Here is a 20,770-nt window from a genome sequence, read left to right on the forward strand (position 1 = left end):
CAAGACCACTATCAATTTAGTACAGTACTATTTTGGCGGGGTACATATTTAATCACTTCTTTTGGCCTTGAAGAATAGTCACAGGTTCTATATAAACTTAGACAAATTATAATTTATATTTACCTAAATCTGTAACAGGTATTAAGTTTTTATTTGTCTCGGATCATGAGACAACCAAACAACATCAGGATGAACCTTGCCTCACTAGGCTAGGTGCACGGCGTATAAAAAGAGACATGACAAAATCTTGTACTCCATTCGTTCTGAAAAAGATATCTTAGCTTTATGTAAATTTATATGTATGTACACATTAAAACTCATCTAGATTGTTTCATCAATATCGTGAAAATGTTAATTAGACCGGGCCTTTGCACCCAACATGCCCTCCAAAGACTTCAAAAAATGCATGCAACCAAGAAGAAAATAAAGAGGAGAGAAAAAAGAAAACAAAGATTCCGCCGCAGTGATGAAACACTCTCAACAACAACACTCTAACCAGCACCGAATGCAAAACCTTGAATACAAAATAGATTCCCTTGAAAAAGAAAACAATGTACTCCGTATAACCGTTGTGGTCGTCCGATCGAATATCTTGGGTTTTCACCCCGGAAAAAGTCCTAATTTCCAAAACAATGCTTAAAGCTATTGCCAGGTACAATAAAAAAAGGGCATGTTGTATTGTGATCCAAATTCATATACTAAAGGGAGGCTAACTTCTGACGAGAGGAGCGAGGCCCGTCGCCCATACGTCGTGCCCTACAGGGACGCCTGCGGGGGGGGGGGGGGGGGGGCCGCAGCCCCCCGCGGTACGGTATGGATCGTTGGCACCGCCTATATATACATCTTGTAAGCCGCCGGCTAGGGCTTATCAGATTATAAGATAACCCACGGCGTTTGTAAACACCTCCCGATATAGTGAAGTTTTGCTGGCTGGCGCCCGTGGTTTTTTTCCCTTCTGTGCTGGAATGGGTTTTCCACGTTAAATCTTGTGTTCCCTGCGTGTATTCTTGTTTCGTTCTTCGTTATTTGCTTGTCACTTTTATAACAGGGCAAACCTTGGGTTTTTCACCCTAGAAATCGTAACTCGGTACCCGAGGAGCACCACCAAAAATGTAGTACACGTGTGCTGCCACCCACTCTTCGTTAAGGTTGCTGCAAGTCGCTAAACACTTGACACACAGAATAACCTACGTCGTCTAGTTTTCATGGCAACCAATACACCTCTCCGCCATTACAAACCTTCGATCGCAGCCACCATAACTTTTTCCACCTTTGTTAATTTCATGAAAATCTATATTTAAACATATCTCATGGCACCGATAAAAAAGTAAAACATCACGCCATGCCCTCATTAAGCCTCGCTCACTGAAGACGGCGTGCACAACCGGATCGATTCCGATGTTTATCTCCAGTGGCACCGTGTGCCAAACAACGGAAATCTCCGAGAGAAAGATCGGATCTCATCAGCGTCCAAATCAAGGAAGCCTTCATGAACCAGATCGACGGCTTAGCGCTCCAAGAACAGGAGGGACAAACCACCTTTATTCAGAACGTAGGCACCACAACACGCTCTTCAGAATTGCAGGCAAGAGAGCCCCTCCATGCTCGAATCCGAAGCAACAACGCGCAGACATCACAGGATCGAGGACGAAGAGCTCCTCATTGTACACCAGCACACCATCGAGGAGGAAGCCATGGCCGGTTGGCGTCGCAGGCCACTGAGCTCACGCTAGACGACCGACACACAGTGCGAGCCTGCACCCAGCCGACGAGCAGCCTGGTGCACCACCTCCAACTCCGGCCGCTGCGCCGTCCTCCACACCACAACCACGACGACCGCCACCGCTAAGATCCTCCAGGGCTGCTGCCTGAGATCACGCACTCCGCTGCCCACGTAGGACCGCCGGAGGACCCTGTCCCTTTGGGAGCGGGCTTCGCTGTCACCGCGGCCGGAGCCGGCGGCAAGAGAGGCAAGCAAGGGAGGGAGTGCTAAACAACAACCTGCTGCAACATTAGCCGCCGATCCAATGATTGATGTCTTCCGAAACCTCTCTGGGCAGGTTCGGCGTGGAGATGTCATACCATTCGTCATCGTGTTATCCTTGGAGTTGGTGGAGCGGTCGTTGGGCCGTCAGGTTGGCGCAGTCTCTTCCGCCGTGCTCCGTTTCCGTTGACACTCCTTTTGCTTGTGCGCCGCCGCCTCGTTATCGGCACCTACGTACGTACGCACGGCGATGCCACGGTCGTCTTTCCCATGCGCGTGGACGACCGCTCGTTCGCCACGCGTCTGCGCCACTGTCGTGCGGCGCGGATTGTTGAAGGGCCTGTCCACTGAATTCAGCTGCACGCATGTCTCGCGGGGCGTCCGAGTTCTGAATCTGCCAGCCAAATTTTCCTTTTTCTGAAAAAAAAGCATCACACCACACAGTCGCTAGCTAGTTCACGCATACTCAAATTCATCCAAAGCAAAGTCTTACACCTTGAAGACTGGAATCTTAGAATTCCATGATCGATCGACAGCACAAGTCTTAGTACTATGACCGGTGACAGTCACTCCACGAGCTATAATAAATATCGTGATTTTAATTTAATTTTCAATTAAAACCACGGCCACTTATTATGGATTAGAGCGATATCAATTTTGCCAAAAATACAAAATAAATAAAATAGAGATACCACTTCACAAATTCCACATTTTGTTTTTGCATGAAACACGGCGTGGGGTTTTTGTGGAGGAAATTCCTAATAAATTGTTGAAGGAACCTTGCTCTAGATACCACATATTATATCCCGTTATAACCCACGATAGCCGAACGTGAGATTCAGAAAATATGAAAAGAAGCTAGATTAGAGAAGACATGTTTAGTTTAGTTTAGTTCGGTTTGATGCCTTCTTCATGCCCATTCCAACCTTTATTCCAGGGCTACTATATGCCGCATTTAGCAGCGCCCGACGCCCACGCCGCCTCAACGAACCACTAATGGGTCAGGCCCATCAGGGGCCATCAACGCACGAGGTCGTCTTCTTCATCCATGGCACGTCCCAACCTCTCTGCTCTCTTCTCCTTCCTATTCTTGAGCGTTGCCATCGAAGCATATGCATTCGCTCTCGGCCCGCCCGCTGACATCGGCCTCATCGCCATCTCCCCCCACATGCAACCGGTGTCACGGTACCCCCACCCCTATCGGCGTCGGCCTCACCGCCGTTTCCCACCACCCGCGGTCAGCATGATTACGACGACGCCTAGCCACCCGACTTGCCTAAGCCGCCTCCACCAGTCTGCCACCCCTTGGCCGACCATTCCCCCTAAACTCTCCTTTCCCCCTTTCCTCTGGCATTGGTGGGACCCCACCCGTAATCCTAAGTTTGGTCGCATGCGAGACCCCACCCGCACACACAAACCTAAGATTTCTTCCTCGCCTTTGCCGACGCTACCGCGGCCAGGAGCTCGTCTCCGTCTCCGGTGAGGACTTGGTATCACCTCGTCGAGGCATCATAGCCAACCCGTAAGTCTTTATCTTGTTTCATGTAGACCCCATCATCGATGAGTCTTCCTTCGTTGCTAGCGGCGGTGATAGTGGGCCGGCCCATATGCAACACGGGAGGGAGGAGGTCGGGTATACAAGGCGGACGTACGGTGTTGCAACGTGCGGCATATAAGATTTTCCTTTGCCATCCCTCTGTGTCGACCAACTAGGCAAGCCCATAGTAGTAGAATCTCACTCCAGGGTGCAGGTGGGAGCTCCTAAACACCGCCTTCAGCATCTGTTGGGCCTGCCCAACTACTATATTTTTCGTTTTGGATTTTTGTTTTTTCTTATTCTTTTTTCCATTTCTGTTTTGTTTTTAAAACTTTCCGATTTTCAAAATATCCATATTTTCAATGGTGTACTATTTTCAAAAATTAAATACTTTGCAATTCTTAAATCTAACCATTTTAAAAATATGAATATATTTAATAAATCTGTACACTTTACAAATTAAAAATATTTCCAAATTCTAAACTTGGTTTAATATTTTTTTATATCTAAACATTTTTAAAAAATTGAACATTTTTGGAAAACTGTATTTTCTAAATATGAAATATTTTTAAAATATGAAAATTTTAAAATCTTTAAAATGGTGCAATCTCAACATTTTAAAAATCTAAGCATTTTTAAAAAGTTATAGAAGAAAAAGGAAAACAAAAAAGGAAAAGAAAATAAAAAAAGTAAACCGCCGAGAAATAGAAAAGTGAGTGAAACAGACAAAAAAAACATCAGAAAACCGACCAAAGCTGGAAAACTGCCCAGAAAACCACCCGAAAAACCTGCAAAACAGGAAAAACCGTGCCCGCGAGCTTGTTGAGCCAGGCCCATACGTCAAACGAGTGTGCGGCGCGTCCCTTGAGCGCCGCAACGGGCGGTGTATAGTAATCGCTCTCTCCTCCTCTCTGTGAGACTGTGACGCGAAAAAATAAAGAGAAGAATGATGGTCTTGGGTTGGGCCAGGGGTGAGTAGGGGATGGGATTCTTGTTAGGCCTTCACTCAGTTTCGGGCCGTATCCCAACTGCTTGTGGGCGTGGATCCTCTACAGTTCTGTTACTACTGTATAGGCGTACAGTACTTGTGAAAATCAGCCGTCAATTCAATCCAACAGGCCTCGCGTTGCACACAGAATATTTGCAAGTCCAGGCCGGAAACCAGTGTAGGCTGCACGTTCGGCCGGCCGGTGACGTCGGCCGCGTCGAGCGAGTCTATCGTCGGCCGCCGGTGCCGGTCTTGTAAGTGCAGTGTGGTTGCAAGTGCTGCCCCCTGCAAGTCCCGCAACTAGCAGACACAAATTGGCGCCTAGTTTTGTTCCTATTTCTGTGTGTAGTGAGCAATGGGAGGAGGCCCGTTGGATTGAATTTGACGGCTGATTATCACAAGTACTTTAGGCGTACAGTAGTAATAGAACTGCAGAGGATCCGCGCCCAGTAGTATAACATGCTCTCGACAGCGTTCCACATGGAGCCATCAATTCCCTGGTTTCCCTCGTCTCCGATTGACCAAGCGCTTGCCGTAGCTAGCCGATCAATCAATTAGTTCCTCGCCCTTAACGGCTGATCTGCAAGCATCTATGGCAATGGCGGTAGCTTCTCTCCTTCCGCCGCTGCTCCCGACGCCACCGAGAACCGAGATGGTACCAATCCTCCCGACACCGCCCAGGAGCAAGATGCTTCCGCTGCTGCCGACGCCGTCCGTCGTCGCTGCGCTGCTGGCGCTTTCAGCCATGCCCGGCCGCGCCGACTTCGTCCAGAGGTGGGACGCTACCAAGAAGTACAAGAGCATCATGTCGCCATGCATATCGTCGTTGTCCGAGAGCGTAAGGAGCCCCAGCCGCGCCGACTCCGTTGACAGGTGGGACGTGAACAAGAAATACAAGGTTTCCAGTGCTGCCAGCGCCGCATCGTCGTCATCGTGGACAGCGGCGGCGGTAGCCCCGGACGCGCGGACTCCGTCGAGCGCTGGGATACGAGGAAGCTCACGACTCCGAGCAGGACGTCCCCAACGACTGATCGTGGCGGCCGGCAGGACGGCGATAACAAGCGCCCGCCGAGCCGCGCGTGCTCGGCCGAGCGCTGGGATTTGCACAAGAAGCCTCGTCCAGAGGAGAAGGACAATCTGCCTCAGACTCAAGAGGCTACGACTCAAATCTCGAATTAATTTTTACGCAACAGCGCATACATCTGATTGATACATTTTGCTTGTAAATTGTTGCATTTGATGCTCATTAAGCAATTATTTATTACTTCAAATACGGTTGCATTTGATGCTCATTAAGCAATTATTACTTCAAATACTGTTGCATTTGGTCCGGGCTGCCTTCGAGTCGCGCTCGTGCTATGGTGGTATCTCGCTTGGTTCGTGACGCGGTTCGATGGCTACGTGCTCCATCTCCTCACCTCTTTTGGTATGATGTTGGGGGCGGGTCGTTCTCATCGGGTCGTTTGTAGCGGGATGTTGTAAGCCACTTGGCTATGTATCGTCTTGGGTGTGTGTGAAGTTGTATCGTCCATCGGCCTCTTCTTCTATGTGATTGATACGTCTTCCAGGACGTATTCTCGAAAAAAAAAGCAATTATTACTTCAAATACTAGCAGATGTGCAATACTATTGATGCAAGTTACAATATTTGTTGTTCTCCACATTCAGCCTCCTACCCTAAAATTCCCGGCAGTAATAAAATAACTCCTGGGCTGATTATGTTCAAATTCCAGCAACATTTTTTTAGAGCACTACTTTGTAATTGGGGCGATTGAGAGGGAAAAACTGTCAACATTGCGGATGCCATTTTTTCCTTGTAAATTACAAGTTGTATTGCGACATCACCCCCATGGCATCTACACCAAATGAGGCACACAACGAACTCATTAAAAAAAACTCAATCCGCGTAAAAAAAAAAGTGCAATGAGAAGTGGCAAGTTACATATACCATGATAAAGATGTGTTATAAGTTGTATAATTATCGATTCCTACACAACAAGAAATTTCGGCTAAAAATCTTCGAGATTGCTAAGCAATGTATCGAGTGCCATCACCGAAAACGGGCCAATCTGTTCTTGGTATGTTGATCATGCTGCATATCCCTAGTAGGCTCTGCATCTGATGGTAACACCAAGAAGCCACTTGTATTAACACTAACATTGAGAACACAGTTAGTTTCATATGTAACATGCCAGTGCCTCCTTTGTAATAAAACTCTAGTGTTTCTCCTATCAACTAACAGGAACCAAGCAAAGAATTTCGTTTTCATAACATAACAAGATTTCTATATCCATTTATAAAGTCACATAACTACAATGTTGGAATGCTGTTGAGTTAGCTGCATACAGATGTTGAATGACAGCCTGGGTTGTTGCAGCTGTTAACTGAGTCAAACTACTGCTGGTCTGTTGTATTTGAGGCTGCCCCTGCAAATAACACAAAAAGGTAACAATGATTAATGCTAGGTAAAAGTTTTAAAATACATAGAAGTCACTCAAGGTATGATAGACATACGGGGCAGAGATGAGCATGTCCTTGCACTTGACGATGCACAATTTGAGTACCACAATGGTTACAAACAACAGGGGAGTTCCCATAAGCACAAGTAGTACCATGTGTGGTGCAGTCAGATAGCTGTCCTTCATATTGGCAATCCCGGCGCCGCTCGCTGCTTAGCCGTCGCTCGCCTATTGCAGCACTCAGGCGGCATGCTGCCCGCCTATGCAGCACTCCCGGCGCCGCCCACTGCCACAGCACCGCCAAAGCCTGCACGGGAGGCCTGCCCTGCACATCCCCTGAACGCGGTGACAGGCTCTGCACTTCTTCCCTGCAGTTCGACCACTGAACTTCTTCAGGTTCGACTGCTTCTGTAACATGTTGCAGCATTACTCAGGATCAGCCTTTCACAACCAAAGTATGAAATCGGGACTCTTACGTTGGCTGTATGCAGTGGTCTGCATTTGAATGAAATCAATTACTGTAGATTAAGACACCTTTGACACTTGATTCAATATTTAGTTTTGGTCCGAGAATTGTTTGCATATGTGGTCAGATACATGTATGCTTGCAATTCATGCCACTGGGCTTTACAAACAACTTTCCAATATATTCAAATTCAAATGCAACTATAATTGCAGGATAGTGAAACCCGTAATCTATATGTCATCTTCCAACCAAACTCCATTTCAGGATATAACCAAGGGGCGAATCCAAGGTAGTTAATAACAAACGCACCGTTGAGCACGTAATTATGGTGAGAGATACTAAATTGCGCTGTATATGCAGATCCAAAAGAGAACAAGAGGCGGAGGGACAGAGAAAGGTATGCACAAAATAAAGATGAGATTTCAAAGAGACGGCGGAAATTGTGGCATATTGTCATTGTTTGGTTCATGGAACTTTCATGTCCGATAGGTATTGCTATTTCAAAGAGATCATGAGAACTTTACTGGAACTTTCATTTGCTCGCACAAGTGTGAGGATTTTGCTAGAAGTGATAATCTAATGTACGTGTATTGCCATTGCCATGAAAGGTTAGAAGTTTGAGATATTTTCAGCTACTTTTAGAGCAGCGTTCAAGGATTATATCTAACAGTAATTTAACGCTAAAGATTTAGCTTGTCTTTCCTTCTCCAAATAGAGATTTAGCTTATTTTTCATGGACGCTAGACACTTTCAAAATAGAATGATCTTCTTTTATCTCATATCTCATATCTCAATCGCATTATACCTTACAAGTAAGTGTTTTATAGACGCTCCTATTGATGCAGGAGTATTCACAACTATTTTTCCATGGGAATTTACATGAAAGCAAAAAAGTACTGCTTGTGTTATGAAACTGTCAAGCAGGAATAGATGGCTGCAGGATAAGTATTGCAAGTCTCAGCTTGTAATGGAACTACTCTCTTAAATTTCAAAAAAAAAAAAAATTCCAATATTGAAATAAGCAAGCATCATATAAAAGCAGACAGAGATACAAAAAAAAAGAGACCCATGGGCACTAGCACCCAGGACATATTCTTATAGAAGAAGCTAAATGAGCCACAAAATCCGCATTCGATGAGATTCGAACTCGGGTTGCAGGGTAGCCACCAACTCGAGCTAACCAACTGACCCTCCGGCCATTCTCAGCAGACAGAGATACCCACTCCTGAAATCATACCTTGTGCAGCATCTACCTGACACCAGTTGTGAAAGCAAGGAGAGCATGATTAGGGGTCTGGCCATTCTTGGAAACACCTGCCGCCAAACCACAAGTGGTGGACAAAATGATAAGCACATCACAATCGGCTGCTTCACAGGTCACATGGCACAACAAGTATTTAAGCAGTAAGAATTTATTGGTGTGTCAATAGGGATCATCCAATAATAAGTGGCAAACGATTGAGCTAATGATGCACGACAACAAGGCAATGGTTGAAGTTTTGAACAATATACATGAGTTATATGCATCAAATGAAGAAGCCTAAAATGTTATGACAAACTATCAAAGATAGTGGGGTTACAGAGGCAAATGGGACTTGGCCATATAGAAAAGGTACTGCATCCAACTATAATTGTTAAGGGCAAAGAATATAGGGATCGACTAATCTGTTTTCACCCCTTTTGTGGCGAATGTTTCATTAGCAGACCCTGAAAGTATGCTGTGAGAAGTGTTGGAACATGAGCAGTTGGGGAACATGGGGTCGATAGTCAATTTACAAGACAGTGAGCAGTGGCGGAGCGTGACAAAAAACAAAGAGGGGGCCAAAAAAGATCACCAAATCAACTTTTCATGCTAATTTTGCTGTAATTTGAATTGTAATATCGTGATATGATTTAAGATTGAAAATGCACTTGCTTTCTTGATTGTAGGAATTTACATACTACTTCCATCTACGAAAAAGTAAGGAGTATATGTTACTTTTTGTTCTAAGTTAAATTTTAATTACATTTGACCAACTTCTAAGAAAAAATAACAATATTTATGATACTAAATTAGTATCACTACATCTTCAAATGTAGCTTCAAAATATACTATTTTGGTGTCACATATTTTGATGTTTTTATATGAAGTTGGTGAAATATTAAATGTTTCAAAAAAAATAGAGTTTTTTTTAATTTAGGACAATAGCTAAGAGTAAGTATACTTATTCACGAAGGAGGAGTAGCAAGTAAGAGAGAAAATATACTTTGGCCATGATCGAGCCCTGCCCAACAGCGGCTTCTTGATTTCCAATTAAATTGACCACTTGTAGTTCTATTTGCAAAAATAGGAGGAGCAGTCTATTAATACTAGCTGGCAAGGAACGATGGCCCAAGCCCCAAGGTTAAATAAAAATACATACTGCTTTTTAGACTGTGCACTGCCTATCAGAACCCCATTCTAGACACCAGCACACACTGCGCCGACATGGGAAAGCGCGGGGTGAAAAGTCCTCTTGCTCCCCTGTGTTTGATTACCAAGCAGACCGGTAGAGTATAGGAAAATAAAGACGAATGATGCATAATATGCTAGTTACACTTTTGGAAGGGGGGGCTGTAGCCCACTTTCGTCCAGAGGTGGGACGCTACCAAGAAGTACAAGAGCATCATGTCGCCATGCATATCGTCGTCGTCCGAGAGCGTCAGGAGCCCCAGCCGCGCCGACTCCGTTGACAGGTGGGACGTGAACAAGAAATACAAGGTTTCCAGTGCTGCCAGCGCCACATCGTCGTCATCGTCGGACAGCGGCGGCGGTAGCCCCGGACGCTCGGACTCCGTCGAGCGCTGGGATACGAGGAAGCTCACGACTCCGAGCAGGACATCCCCAACGACTGATCGTGGCGGCCGGCAGGACGGCGATAACAAGCGCCCGCCGAGCCGCGCGTGCTCGGCCGAGCGCTGGGATTTGCACAAGAAGCCTCGTCCAGAGGAGAAGGACAATCTGCCTCAGACTCAAGAGGCTACGACTCAAGGATTTGCTCTGGGATTTGCACAAGAAGCGTTCGCGGGACCAAACTTCTACGCCTCGCCTGATCCGATCATGCTCCCCATGCCTTCCTTCTTTCTGCGGGTTCACTAGTTGTTCTCCGATGTGTTAGAATGTTGTACTTAGACTTGGGTGCAAATGCACTCTACCACTGTCCACTAGCAGTGCTTTTGATTTGATTGTAATAAATTGTAATACTCCAAATCTCGAATTAATTTTTACGCAACAGCGCATACATCTGATTGATACATTTCGCTTGTAAATTGTTGCATTTGATGCTCATTAAGCAATTATTACTTCAAATACTGTTGCATTTGATGCTCATTAAGCAATTATTACTTCAAATACTGTTGCATTTGGTCCGGGCTGCCCTGGAGTCGCGGTCGTGCTATGGTGGTATCTCGCTTGGTTCGTGACACGGTTCGGTAGCTCTGTGCTCCATCTCCTCACCTCTTTTGGTAGGATGTTGGAGGCGGGTCGTTCTCATCGGGTCGTTTGTAGCGGAGTGTTGTAAGTCGCTTGGCTATGTATTGTCTTGGGTGTGCGTGAAGTTGTATTGGCCATCGGCCTCTTCTTCTATGTGATTGATACATCTTCCAGAACGTATTCTCGAAAAAAAAAGCAATTATTACTTCAAATACTAGCGGATGTGCAATACTATTGATGCAAGTTACAATATTTGTTGTTCTCCTCATTGTAGCGCCCCATCCTCCATGAGAGTACGTTCCACGTTTAGCCTCCTACCCTAAAATTCCCGGCAGTAATAAAATAACTCTTGGGCTGATTATGTTCAAATTCCAGCAATATTTTTTAGAGCACTACTTTGCAATTGGGGCGATTGAGGGAAAAATTGTCAACATTGCGGATGCCATTTTTTCCTTGTAAATTACAAGTTGTATTGCGACATCACCCCCATGGCATCTACACCAAATGAGGCACACAACGAACTCATTAAAAAAAAACTCAATCCGCGTAAAAAAAAGTGCAATGAGAAGTGGCAACTTACATATACCATGATAAAGATGTGTTATAAGTTGTATATATAATTATCGATTCCTACACAACAAGAAATTTCGGCTAAAAATCTTCGAGATTGCTAAGCAATGTATCGAGTGCCATCACCCAAAACGGGCCAATCTGTTCTTGGTATGTGTTAAAGTCGAGATACACAATAAACGAAGAACGAAAAGTAAAACACTGCAGGGGACACGAGATTTTAACGTGGAAAACCCTTGCAACACACAAGGGAAAAACCACGGGCGCCAGCCAACAAAACTTCACTATTTCGGTGGTGTTTACAAACGCCGTGGGTGTACAATGATGCGACCCCAAACCCTAGCGGCGGCTTACAGGGAAAATATATAAACGGTGGCAACGATCCGTACCGGCGACGGGCCCAAGCCTACCGGCGACGGGCCTCGCTCCGCTCGTCAGAAGTTAGCCTCTTCTTGGAATTTGGATCACAAAATAACAAACTCCATCTTGAGACAAATTCCTTGTAGCATGAACTTCAACAATCACCTGAATCAACAAAGAAAACACTTGTTGGCGCCAATAGCCACTTGGGCTAAACAGTTATACCAACCAAGCTTGAGCAAAGCTCAAACTTGGACACAGGGACAGGCTTAGTCATCATATCAGCAGGATTATCATGAGTACTAATCTTGCATACCTTCACTTTACCTTTTGCAACCACATCTCTAATTGCGTGGTACTTAATATCAATGTGCTTTGTCCTCTCTCTGATCTTTAGTAAGATAAATAGCACTTTGACTGTCACTGAACAACTTAATGCAAGAATTATCTCCACAAAGCTCAGCATATAAACCTTTCAGCCAAACAGCCTCTTTACCTGCCTCAGCAATAGCCATGTACTCAGCCTCAGTAGTAGATTGTGCAACAGCATCCTGCAAAGTTGTCTTCCAGCTAACAGCACATCCACCAACAGTAAACACATAACCTGTGAGGGACCTTCTCTTATCCAAATCGCCAGCATAATCTGAATCCACATATCCGGCGAGCCCCTCACCAATCCTGCCAAATCTCAAGCAAGCTTTTGATGTGCCGCGAAGGTACCTGAAAATTCACTGAACAGCTTTCCAATGTTCTTTACCAGGCTTAGCCATGTATCGACTGACCAAACTCATAGCATATGACAGATCAGGACGTGAACAAACCATGGCATACATCAAGGAACCAACAGCACTAGAATAGGGAACTCGAGACATGTACTCAATATCATCTTCAGAGCTAGGACATTGCAAAGCTGACAACTTGAAATGAGAAGCAATAGGAGTAGTAACTGATTTTGCATCATGCATATTAAAACGATGAAGAACTTTCTCAATGTACTTTTCCTGACTAAGAAACAACAAACTAGACTTTCTGTCCCTTTTAATTTCCATGCCTAGTATTTTCTTAGCAGGACCAAGATCCTTCATCTCAAACTCACTACTTAATTGATTCTTTAAAATAGTGATCTCTTTCATGCTCTTGGCAGCAATCAACATATCATCAACATATAGCAGCAAATAAATAGGTGATCCATTAACAAACTTGATATACACACAACTATCATACTGAGATCTCTCAAAACCATGTGTAAGCATAAATGAATCAAACCTTTTATACCACTGTCGTGGCGACTGTTTCAGACCATAAAGGGACCTCTTTAATTTGCAAACAAGATCCTCCTTACCAGGCACAACATAACCTTCAGGTTGGTCCATATATATCTCCTCCTCTAACTCACCATGCAGAAAAGCAGTCTTTACATCTAGTTGCTCAAGCTCAAGATCATGCATAACAACAATACCAAAGAAAGTATGAATAGAACTATGCTTCACAACCGGGGAGAATACATCATTATAATCAACACCTGGAATTTGACTGAAACCTTTTGCTACTAACCTTGCCTTAAACCGTGGAGGCTCATTAGGAGACAAACCTTCCTTTCTTTTAAATATCCACTTGCAGCGGACATCCTTCTTTTGTTTAGGCAAGTGCACAACATCCCATGTGCCATTCTTCTCAAGCGATTGCATCTCTTCTTGCATCGCACCTACCCACTTCTCTTTATCAACCGAAGCAGTGGCTTCAGTATATGTAGCTGGTTCAATATCATGCTCCACCTGTTCAGCACAACTCAAAGCATAATCAACAATATCACATTCTTGAATTAATCGGGTAGGAGGTGTAATATCTCTCTTAGGGCGGTCAGCAGCAATAGACCGTCCTTGTCGCTGAACAATAGGTGGTGAAGGTGGAACATCATTATCATCATTGTTGGTTTCAGGAACCATATTTCCATTCTCCTTTGCGTGCTCCACCTGCACACCAATTCTGTGCTGCTCATCATCAGAAACATCAGGAGAATCAATAGCATCAGAAATATCAGTAGACGGACTATCATTAAACATAACCGCCTCATTAAAAACGACATTCCTGCTCAACACAATTTTCTTAGTTTCAGGATTCCATAATCTATATGTCTTAACTCCTGAACCATAACCAAGGAAGATGCACTTAACAGCCCTTGGCTCCAACTTTCCATTATCAACATGAGCGTAAGCAGTGCAACCGAAAACTCTCAAATCTGAATAATCAGCAGGCGAACCAGACCATACCTCAATTGGAGTTTTCTTATCAAGTGGAACAGAAGGTGACCTTTTGATGAGATAACATGCGGTGGAGGCTGCTTCAGCCCAAAAACCTCTATGCATCTTTGCATTAGCCAACATGCAGCGAGCCCTCGAAATAATGGTCCTATTCATGCGTTCAGCCACGCCATTCTGTTGAGGGGTGTACGGAATGGTATGATGTCTTACCATCCCATCATTGCTGCAAAACTCATCAAATTCATTTGAACAAAATTCCATACCATTGTCAGTACGGAGTATCTTAACCTTCTTTTCAGTTTGGGTTTCTACCATAACTTTCCACTTCTTAAAAGCATTAAAAACATCAGATTTATGTTTCAGAAAATATGGCCACACTTTTCTTGAGTAATCATCAATAATAGTAAGCATGTAATTAGCACCACCATTAGAAGTTCTACGGGACGGACCCCAAACATCAGCGTGTACATAATCTAAAATGCCTTTGGTGGTATGAACGGAAGCATTAAATTTTACTCTTTTATGCTTACCAAAGATGCAGTGCTCACAGAACTCAAGCTTACCTAAATCGCAACCATCAATTAGCTCTCTCTTTGTCAATTCTGCCATGCCAAGCTCACTCATATGTCCAAGACGCTTATGCCAAAGGTTAGTCTTACTAGATTCATCAGAACTAACAGCAGCAGCAATACCAGGCAAAGTACTACCTCTAAGGACATATAATTTCGCAGAATTCATATCACCAATCATAATAATGAGAGAACCTGATGATACCTTCAAAAGTTTGTTCCCACCTTTGTACTTGTACCTGTCACAATCAAGGGTACTCAAAGAGATCAAATTCCTCGCCATGGAGGTTATGTGTTTCACTCCTGTCAACGTGCGTGTCATCCCATCATGGGTCTTGATCTGAACAGAACCAATGCCAACAATGCTGCACTGGTTGTCATTCCCCACACGCACAAAATCACCACTCTGCACAGACTCATAAGAACTGAACCAATCTTTGTTACAGCAAATATGAAACGAATATGCAGTATCAAGAATCCATTCATCATCACGTGAAACACATGCAGTCAAGACAGCTAAGCAATCTCCATCAGAACTATCACTACCATCATTACCAGCAACAACAACAGCCTCACCCTTACCGGTGACAACAGCAGCCTTACCATTACCATCATTATTTTTCGGTTGGTAAGTTACGTTCCTTTTCTCCTTGTTCTGCAGCTTCCAACAATCATCAATATTGTGGTTAGATTTCTTACAATACCTGCAGAACTTGTCACGTCCTTTGGACTTTGAGCGACCTCTGCCGCCCTTGCTCTTATCTCTGTTGTTGTGGTAGTAGTTATCTCGCTGCTCAGGCCTGCCACGAACATCTAATGCCTCCGCCTTGGAGGATGAACTTTCAGCCCGCACCATAGATTTCATTTTCTCCTTTTGTTGGAGAGCATCATAAACTTCCGCGAGAGTTAGTTTGTCGTGGCTCAATAATATGGTGTCACGAAAATTACTGAAAGAATTAGGCAGCGAGCATAAAAGAAGAAGACCTAAATCCTCATCCTCATACTTAACTTCTATAGACTGCAAATCGGAAACAATCTCTTTCCAGGAAGATAGGTGATTCATTACCGAACCTCCCTCTTGCAACTTATGCGAGAACAGCTTCATCTTCACGTGCAATCTGCCCGTGAGATCCTTGGCAAACAGATATCCTCTAGTTTGACCCATAACTCGGCGGTGGTTTTCTCCTGCAGCACTTCCTGCAGAATATTATTGGACAGATGGAGTTGAATCAACGATAAAGCCTTACGGTCTTTCCGCTTCTCCGCATCGGTCCAGGTATCCTTCGCTTTCTCGCCGAAAGCATCGATCGCTTCATCCAGATCTGAAGATTGGGCGAGAATCGCCCTCATCTTCACTTGCCACAAAGCAAATCTCGTGGTGTAGTCCAGCTGCGGTAGATCGAACTTCAGTGACGACATCTCGTAAACCCTAGATCCAAAGAACACGGGCTCTGATACCACTTGTTAAAGTCGAGATGCACAATAAACGAAGAACGAAAAGTAAAACACTGCAGGGGACACGAGATTTTAACGTGGAAAACCATTGCAACACACAAGGGAAAAACCACGGGCGCCAGCCAGCAAAACTTCACTATTTTGGTGGTGTTTACAAACGCCGTGGGTGTACAATGATGCGACCCCAAACCCTAGCGGCGGCTTACAGGGAAAATATATAAACGGTGGCAACGATCCGTACCGCGGGGGGCTTCACGCCCCGCACCCCCCAGGTGCACCTGCTGGGCCTCGGTGTGGGCTAACTTCAGACTCGCTTCGCTCGGCCCAAGCCTACCGGCGACAGGCCTCGCTCCGCTCGTCAGAAGTTAGCCTTTTCTTGGAATTTGGATCACAAAATAACAGTATGTTGATCATGCTGCATATCCCTAGTAGGCTCTGCATCTGATGGTATCACCAAGAAGCCACTTGTATTAACACTAACATTGAGTACACAGTTAGTTTCATATGTAACATGCCAGTGCCTCCTTTGTGATAAAACTCCAGTGTTTCCCCTATCAACTAACAGGAATCAAGCAAATAATTTCGTTTTCATAACAAGATTTCTAAATCCATTTACAAAGTCACATAACAACAATGTTGGAATGTTGTTGAGTTAGCTGCATACAGATGCTGGATGACAGCCTGGGTTGTTGCAGCTGTTGACCGAGTCAAACTACTGCTGGCCTGTTGTATTTGAGGCTGCCCCTGCAAATAACACAAAAAGGTAACAATGATTAATGCTAGGTGAAAGTTTTAAAATACATAGAAGTCACTCAAGGTATGATAGACAAACGGGGCAGAGATGAGTATGTCCTTGCACTTGACGATGCACAATTTGAGTACAACAACGGTTACAAACATCAGGGGAGTTCCCATAAGCACAAGTAGTACCATGTGTGGTGCAGTTAGATAGCTGTCCTTCATATTGGCAATCCCGGCGCCGTTCGCTGCTTAGCCGTTGCTCGCCTGCTGCAGCACTCCGGCGGCATGCTGCCCGCCTGTGCAGTACTCCCGGCGCCGCCCACTGCCAGAGCACCGCCAAAGCCTGCACGGGAGGCCTGCGCTGCACATCCCCTGAACGCAGTGACAGGCTCTGCACTTCTTCCCTGCAGTTCGACCACTGAACTTCTTCAGGTTGGACTGCTTCTGTAACCTGTTGCAGCATTACTCAGGATCAGCCTTTCACAACCAAAGTATGAAATCGGGACTCTTACGTTGGCTGTATGCAGTGATCTGCATTTGAATGAAATCAATTACTGTAGATTGAGACACCTTGACACTTGATTCAATATTTAGTTTTGGTCAGAGAACTGTTTGCATATGTGGTCAAATACATGTATGCTTGCAATTCATGCCACTGGGCTTTACAAACAATTTTCCAGTATATTCAAATTCAAATGCAGCTATAATTGCAGGATAGTGAAACCAGTAATCCATGTCATCTTCCAACCAAACTCCATTTCAGGATATAACCAAGGGGCGAATCCAAGGTAGTTAACAACAAACGCACCGTTGAGCATGTAATTATGGTGTGAGATACTAAATTGCGTCGTATATGCAGATCCAAAAGAGGTCAAGAGGCGGAGGGACGGAAAAAGGTATGCACAAAATAAAGATGAGATTTCAAAGAGACGGCGGAAATTGTGGGATATTGTCATTGTTTGGTTCGTGGAACTTTCATGTCCGACAGGTATTGCTATTTCAAAGAGATAATGAGAACTTTACTGGAACTTTCATTTGCTCGCACAAGTGTGAGGATTTTGCTATAAGTGATAATCTAATGTACGTGTATTGCCATTGCCACGAAGGGTTAGAAGTTTGAGATATTTTCAGCTACTTTTAGAGCAGCGTTCAAGGATGATATCTAACAGTATTTTAACGCTAAAGATTTAGCTTGTCTTTCCTTCTCTAAATAGAGATTTAGCTTATTTTTCATGGACGCTAGACAATTTTAAAATAGAATGATCTTCTTTTATCTCATATCTCGATCTTTTATCTCATATCTCAATCACATTATACCTGACAAGTAAGTGTTTTATAGACGCTCCTATTGATGCAGGAGTATTCACAACTATTTTTCCATGGGAATTTACATGAAAGCAAAAAAAGTACTGCTTGTGTTATGAAACTGTCAAGCAAGAATAGATGGCTGCAGGATAAGTATTGCAAGTCTCAGCTTGTAATGGAACTACTCTCTTAAATTTCACAAGAACAAAATTTCCAATATTGACATAAGCAAGCATCATATAAAAGCAGACACAGATACCCACTCCTGAAATCATACCTTGTGCAGCATCTGCCTGACACCAGTTGTGAAAGCAAGGAGAACATGATTAGGGGTCTGGCCATTCTTGGAAACACCTGCCGCCAAACCACAAGTGGTGGACAAAATGATAAGCACATCACAATCAGCTGCTTCACAGGTCACATGGCACAACAAGTATTTAAGCAGTAAGAATTTATTGGTGTGTTTGGATCATCCAATAATAAGTGGCAAACGATTGAGCTAATGATGCACGACAACAAGGCAATGGTTGAATTTTTGAACAATATACATGAGTTATATGCATCAACTGAAGAAGGAAATTCAATTCGGCTCTTGGGTGCATATGCTCCCTCCATCCAAAAAACATATTTCTAATAGTTAAAAAAATTATCAAAAAAATTCGTATTTACATCTCGAAAATCTATGTGCGTTCGTGCAGTTTCACGAAAAACCGATATTTTTTATGATTGATCTAAAAAGACAAAATAAGTCTCACAAAAAGCCTTATTTTCTGCACTAAATTTTGTTTTTTTTACACAGCTCAAACTAGAAGTTGATTTTTCATGCAAAGACTTTGTGCGCACTTAGCACGTGAACATGTATACATGAATTTTTTTGTTTGGAATTTTTTGATATTTCAAAATGTATCAAAGTCACACTTCAAACTAAAGGGAGCATGTGCACGCAGGAGCCAAAACATCACTCCCGACTGAAGAAGCCTAAAATTGTATGACAAACTATCAAAAATAGTGGGGTTAGAGCATCTCCACCGGCGCGCCCCATAGTGACCCCGATAGCGTTTTGGGGTCGGCAAATGGGCTCACACCGGTGTGCCCCAAATAATGCTGGCGCTTTTTCGAGCCCAATAAAAGCGTCGGCAGCCCCGTGCCGGCCCCTTGGCGAAGGGCGCGAATCAGGCATGCCGGCGCCTCGCAAGGCGAATTTTTTTGGGCGTGGGAGCCGCATGTAGCCACACATCCCAAAATTATACATCTTTTCCACCAAAAACCCGTCCCCTCCATCGCTCATTTCTCCTGCCCGCCGCTCCATCTCCCATCCAGCCTCCAACCCGAAAAGCCCTCGCCGCCGCCATGCCACCGATCTGATAGGCTTCGGCGAAGGCCACGAAGCCGCCGACGAGATGTACCGTGAGCGCATCGGCCAAGAGGTGCTGGCGGCGCAAGCTGCATCGGCGTCTCCCCCAGCACCCTCCACGTTCATGTCTCCTCCGGCACCATCGACGTTCATGCCCCCCCCGGTGACCATGGATCCTGTTGCAGCGACGCAGCTGCGGTCGGGGCTTGCCGACGCGACGTGAGGAAGTCATCGAGGTTGAGCCGCCCTTGACCCCATTCATCTGATCAGTTGGCTTGGAAGCCGAAGTTGTTTTTTGCAGCCGGATACGGCTATTCGGTGGCCGTATGTTGGCCCAAACTTCATATTCGAAAACCTATTCAAATTTAGTGGCCGTGTGTTGGCTCAAACTTTAAATTTGAAAACTTATTCGAATTCCTATGCCTCTGTTTAAGTTTTTAATTCAAATCATCTATCGGGGCTGTCGTATGGGACGCGCCGGTGTGGGAGCAGCTTCCCCAAATGGAGGATGTTGTGCCGGCGCCCCAATACGACAGTGCCGGCGTCTCTGCCGGTGACTATTTAGGACGCGCAGGTGGAGATGCTCTTACAGAGGCAAATAGGACTCGGCCATAAAGAAAAGGTACTGCATCCAACTATAATTGTTAAGGGCAAAGAATATAGGGATCGACTAATCTGTTTCCACCCCTTTTGTGGCTAATGTTTCATTTGCAGACCCTAAAAGTATGCTGTGAGAAGTGTTGGAACATGAGGAGATGGGGAACATGGGGTCGATAGTCAATTTACAAGACAGCGAGTCACATATCCTGGGCTATGAAGTGTGTCTGGACCTGATTCACTACGGTAAGATAAAATTGGCTAGCTAGGAAGTCATATTCATTGTTGTGCGCTACTGGTAAGATGCTAATCGATTGGTTACACATAGAGCTAGCTAGCTAGATTATGTACCTAATCTTGTACTACATACAAATCTGCTAGTTTGACTCATGGTTATGATGTCAACCAAAATATTGAATTCATATTATGAGGTATTCTCACCATCTTAAATAAGAGGTGATCATATCACCCCAACCATGTTTCACACCCGAAACCAAACACAAATATGGTTGTGGTTAACCACTTTCCCAACCAACTCAACCAAACATAAAAAGTGGTTAACCCTAACCACGTGGTTGGGACCCTAAAAGTATGCTGTGAGAAGTGTTGGAACATGAGGAGATGGGAAACATGGGGTCGATAGTCAATTTACAAGACAGCGAGTCACATATCCT

The 20,770-nt window shown here is 44.6% G+C and overlaps 1 protein-coding gene across 9 annotated transcripts in view; it reads right to left on the reverse strand.

The window, feature by feature from the left end:
- Positions 1-6,627: 6,627 nt before the first annotated feature.
- Positions 6,628-20,770, reverse strand: part of LOC127294312 (uncharacterized) — a 37,098-nt gene continuing 22,955 nt past the window's right edge. Inside the window, exons 1-5 of one of the 9 annotated variants that reach the window (XM_051324097.2) lie at positions 9,836-10,036; positions 9,680-9,747; positions 8,671-8,747; positions 7,023-7,335; positions 6,628-6,934 (exon numbers count right to left, since the gene is read on the reverse strand). In XM_051324097.2, coding sequence (XP_051180057.1) covers positions 6,803-6,934; positions 7,023-7,335; positions 8,671-8,747; positions 9,680-9,688 — 531 coding nt within the window. In that variant the 5' untranslated portion in view covers positions 9,689-9,747; positions 9,836-10,036 and the 3' untranslated portion in view covers positions 6,628-6,802. Of the gene's footprint in view, positions 6,935-7,022; positions 8,748-9,679; positions 10,037-20,770 lie in introns of those variants that run through there. The other 8 variants (XR_011742957.1, XM_051324096.2, XR_011742960.1 and 5 more) reach the window with 8 other exon arrangements.

Source organism: Lolium perenne, chromosome 4 (genome assembly GCF_019359855.2).
Source record: "Lolium perenne isolate Kyuss_39 chromosome 4, Kyuss_2.0, whole genome shotgun sequence".
NCBI lineage: Eukaryota > Viridiplantae > Streptophyta > Magnoliopsida > Poales > Poaceae > Lolium > Lolium perenne.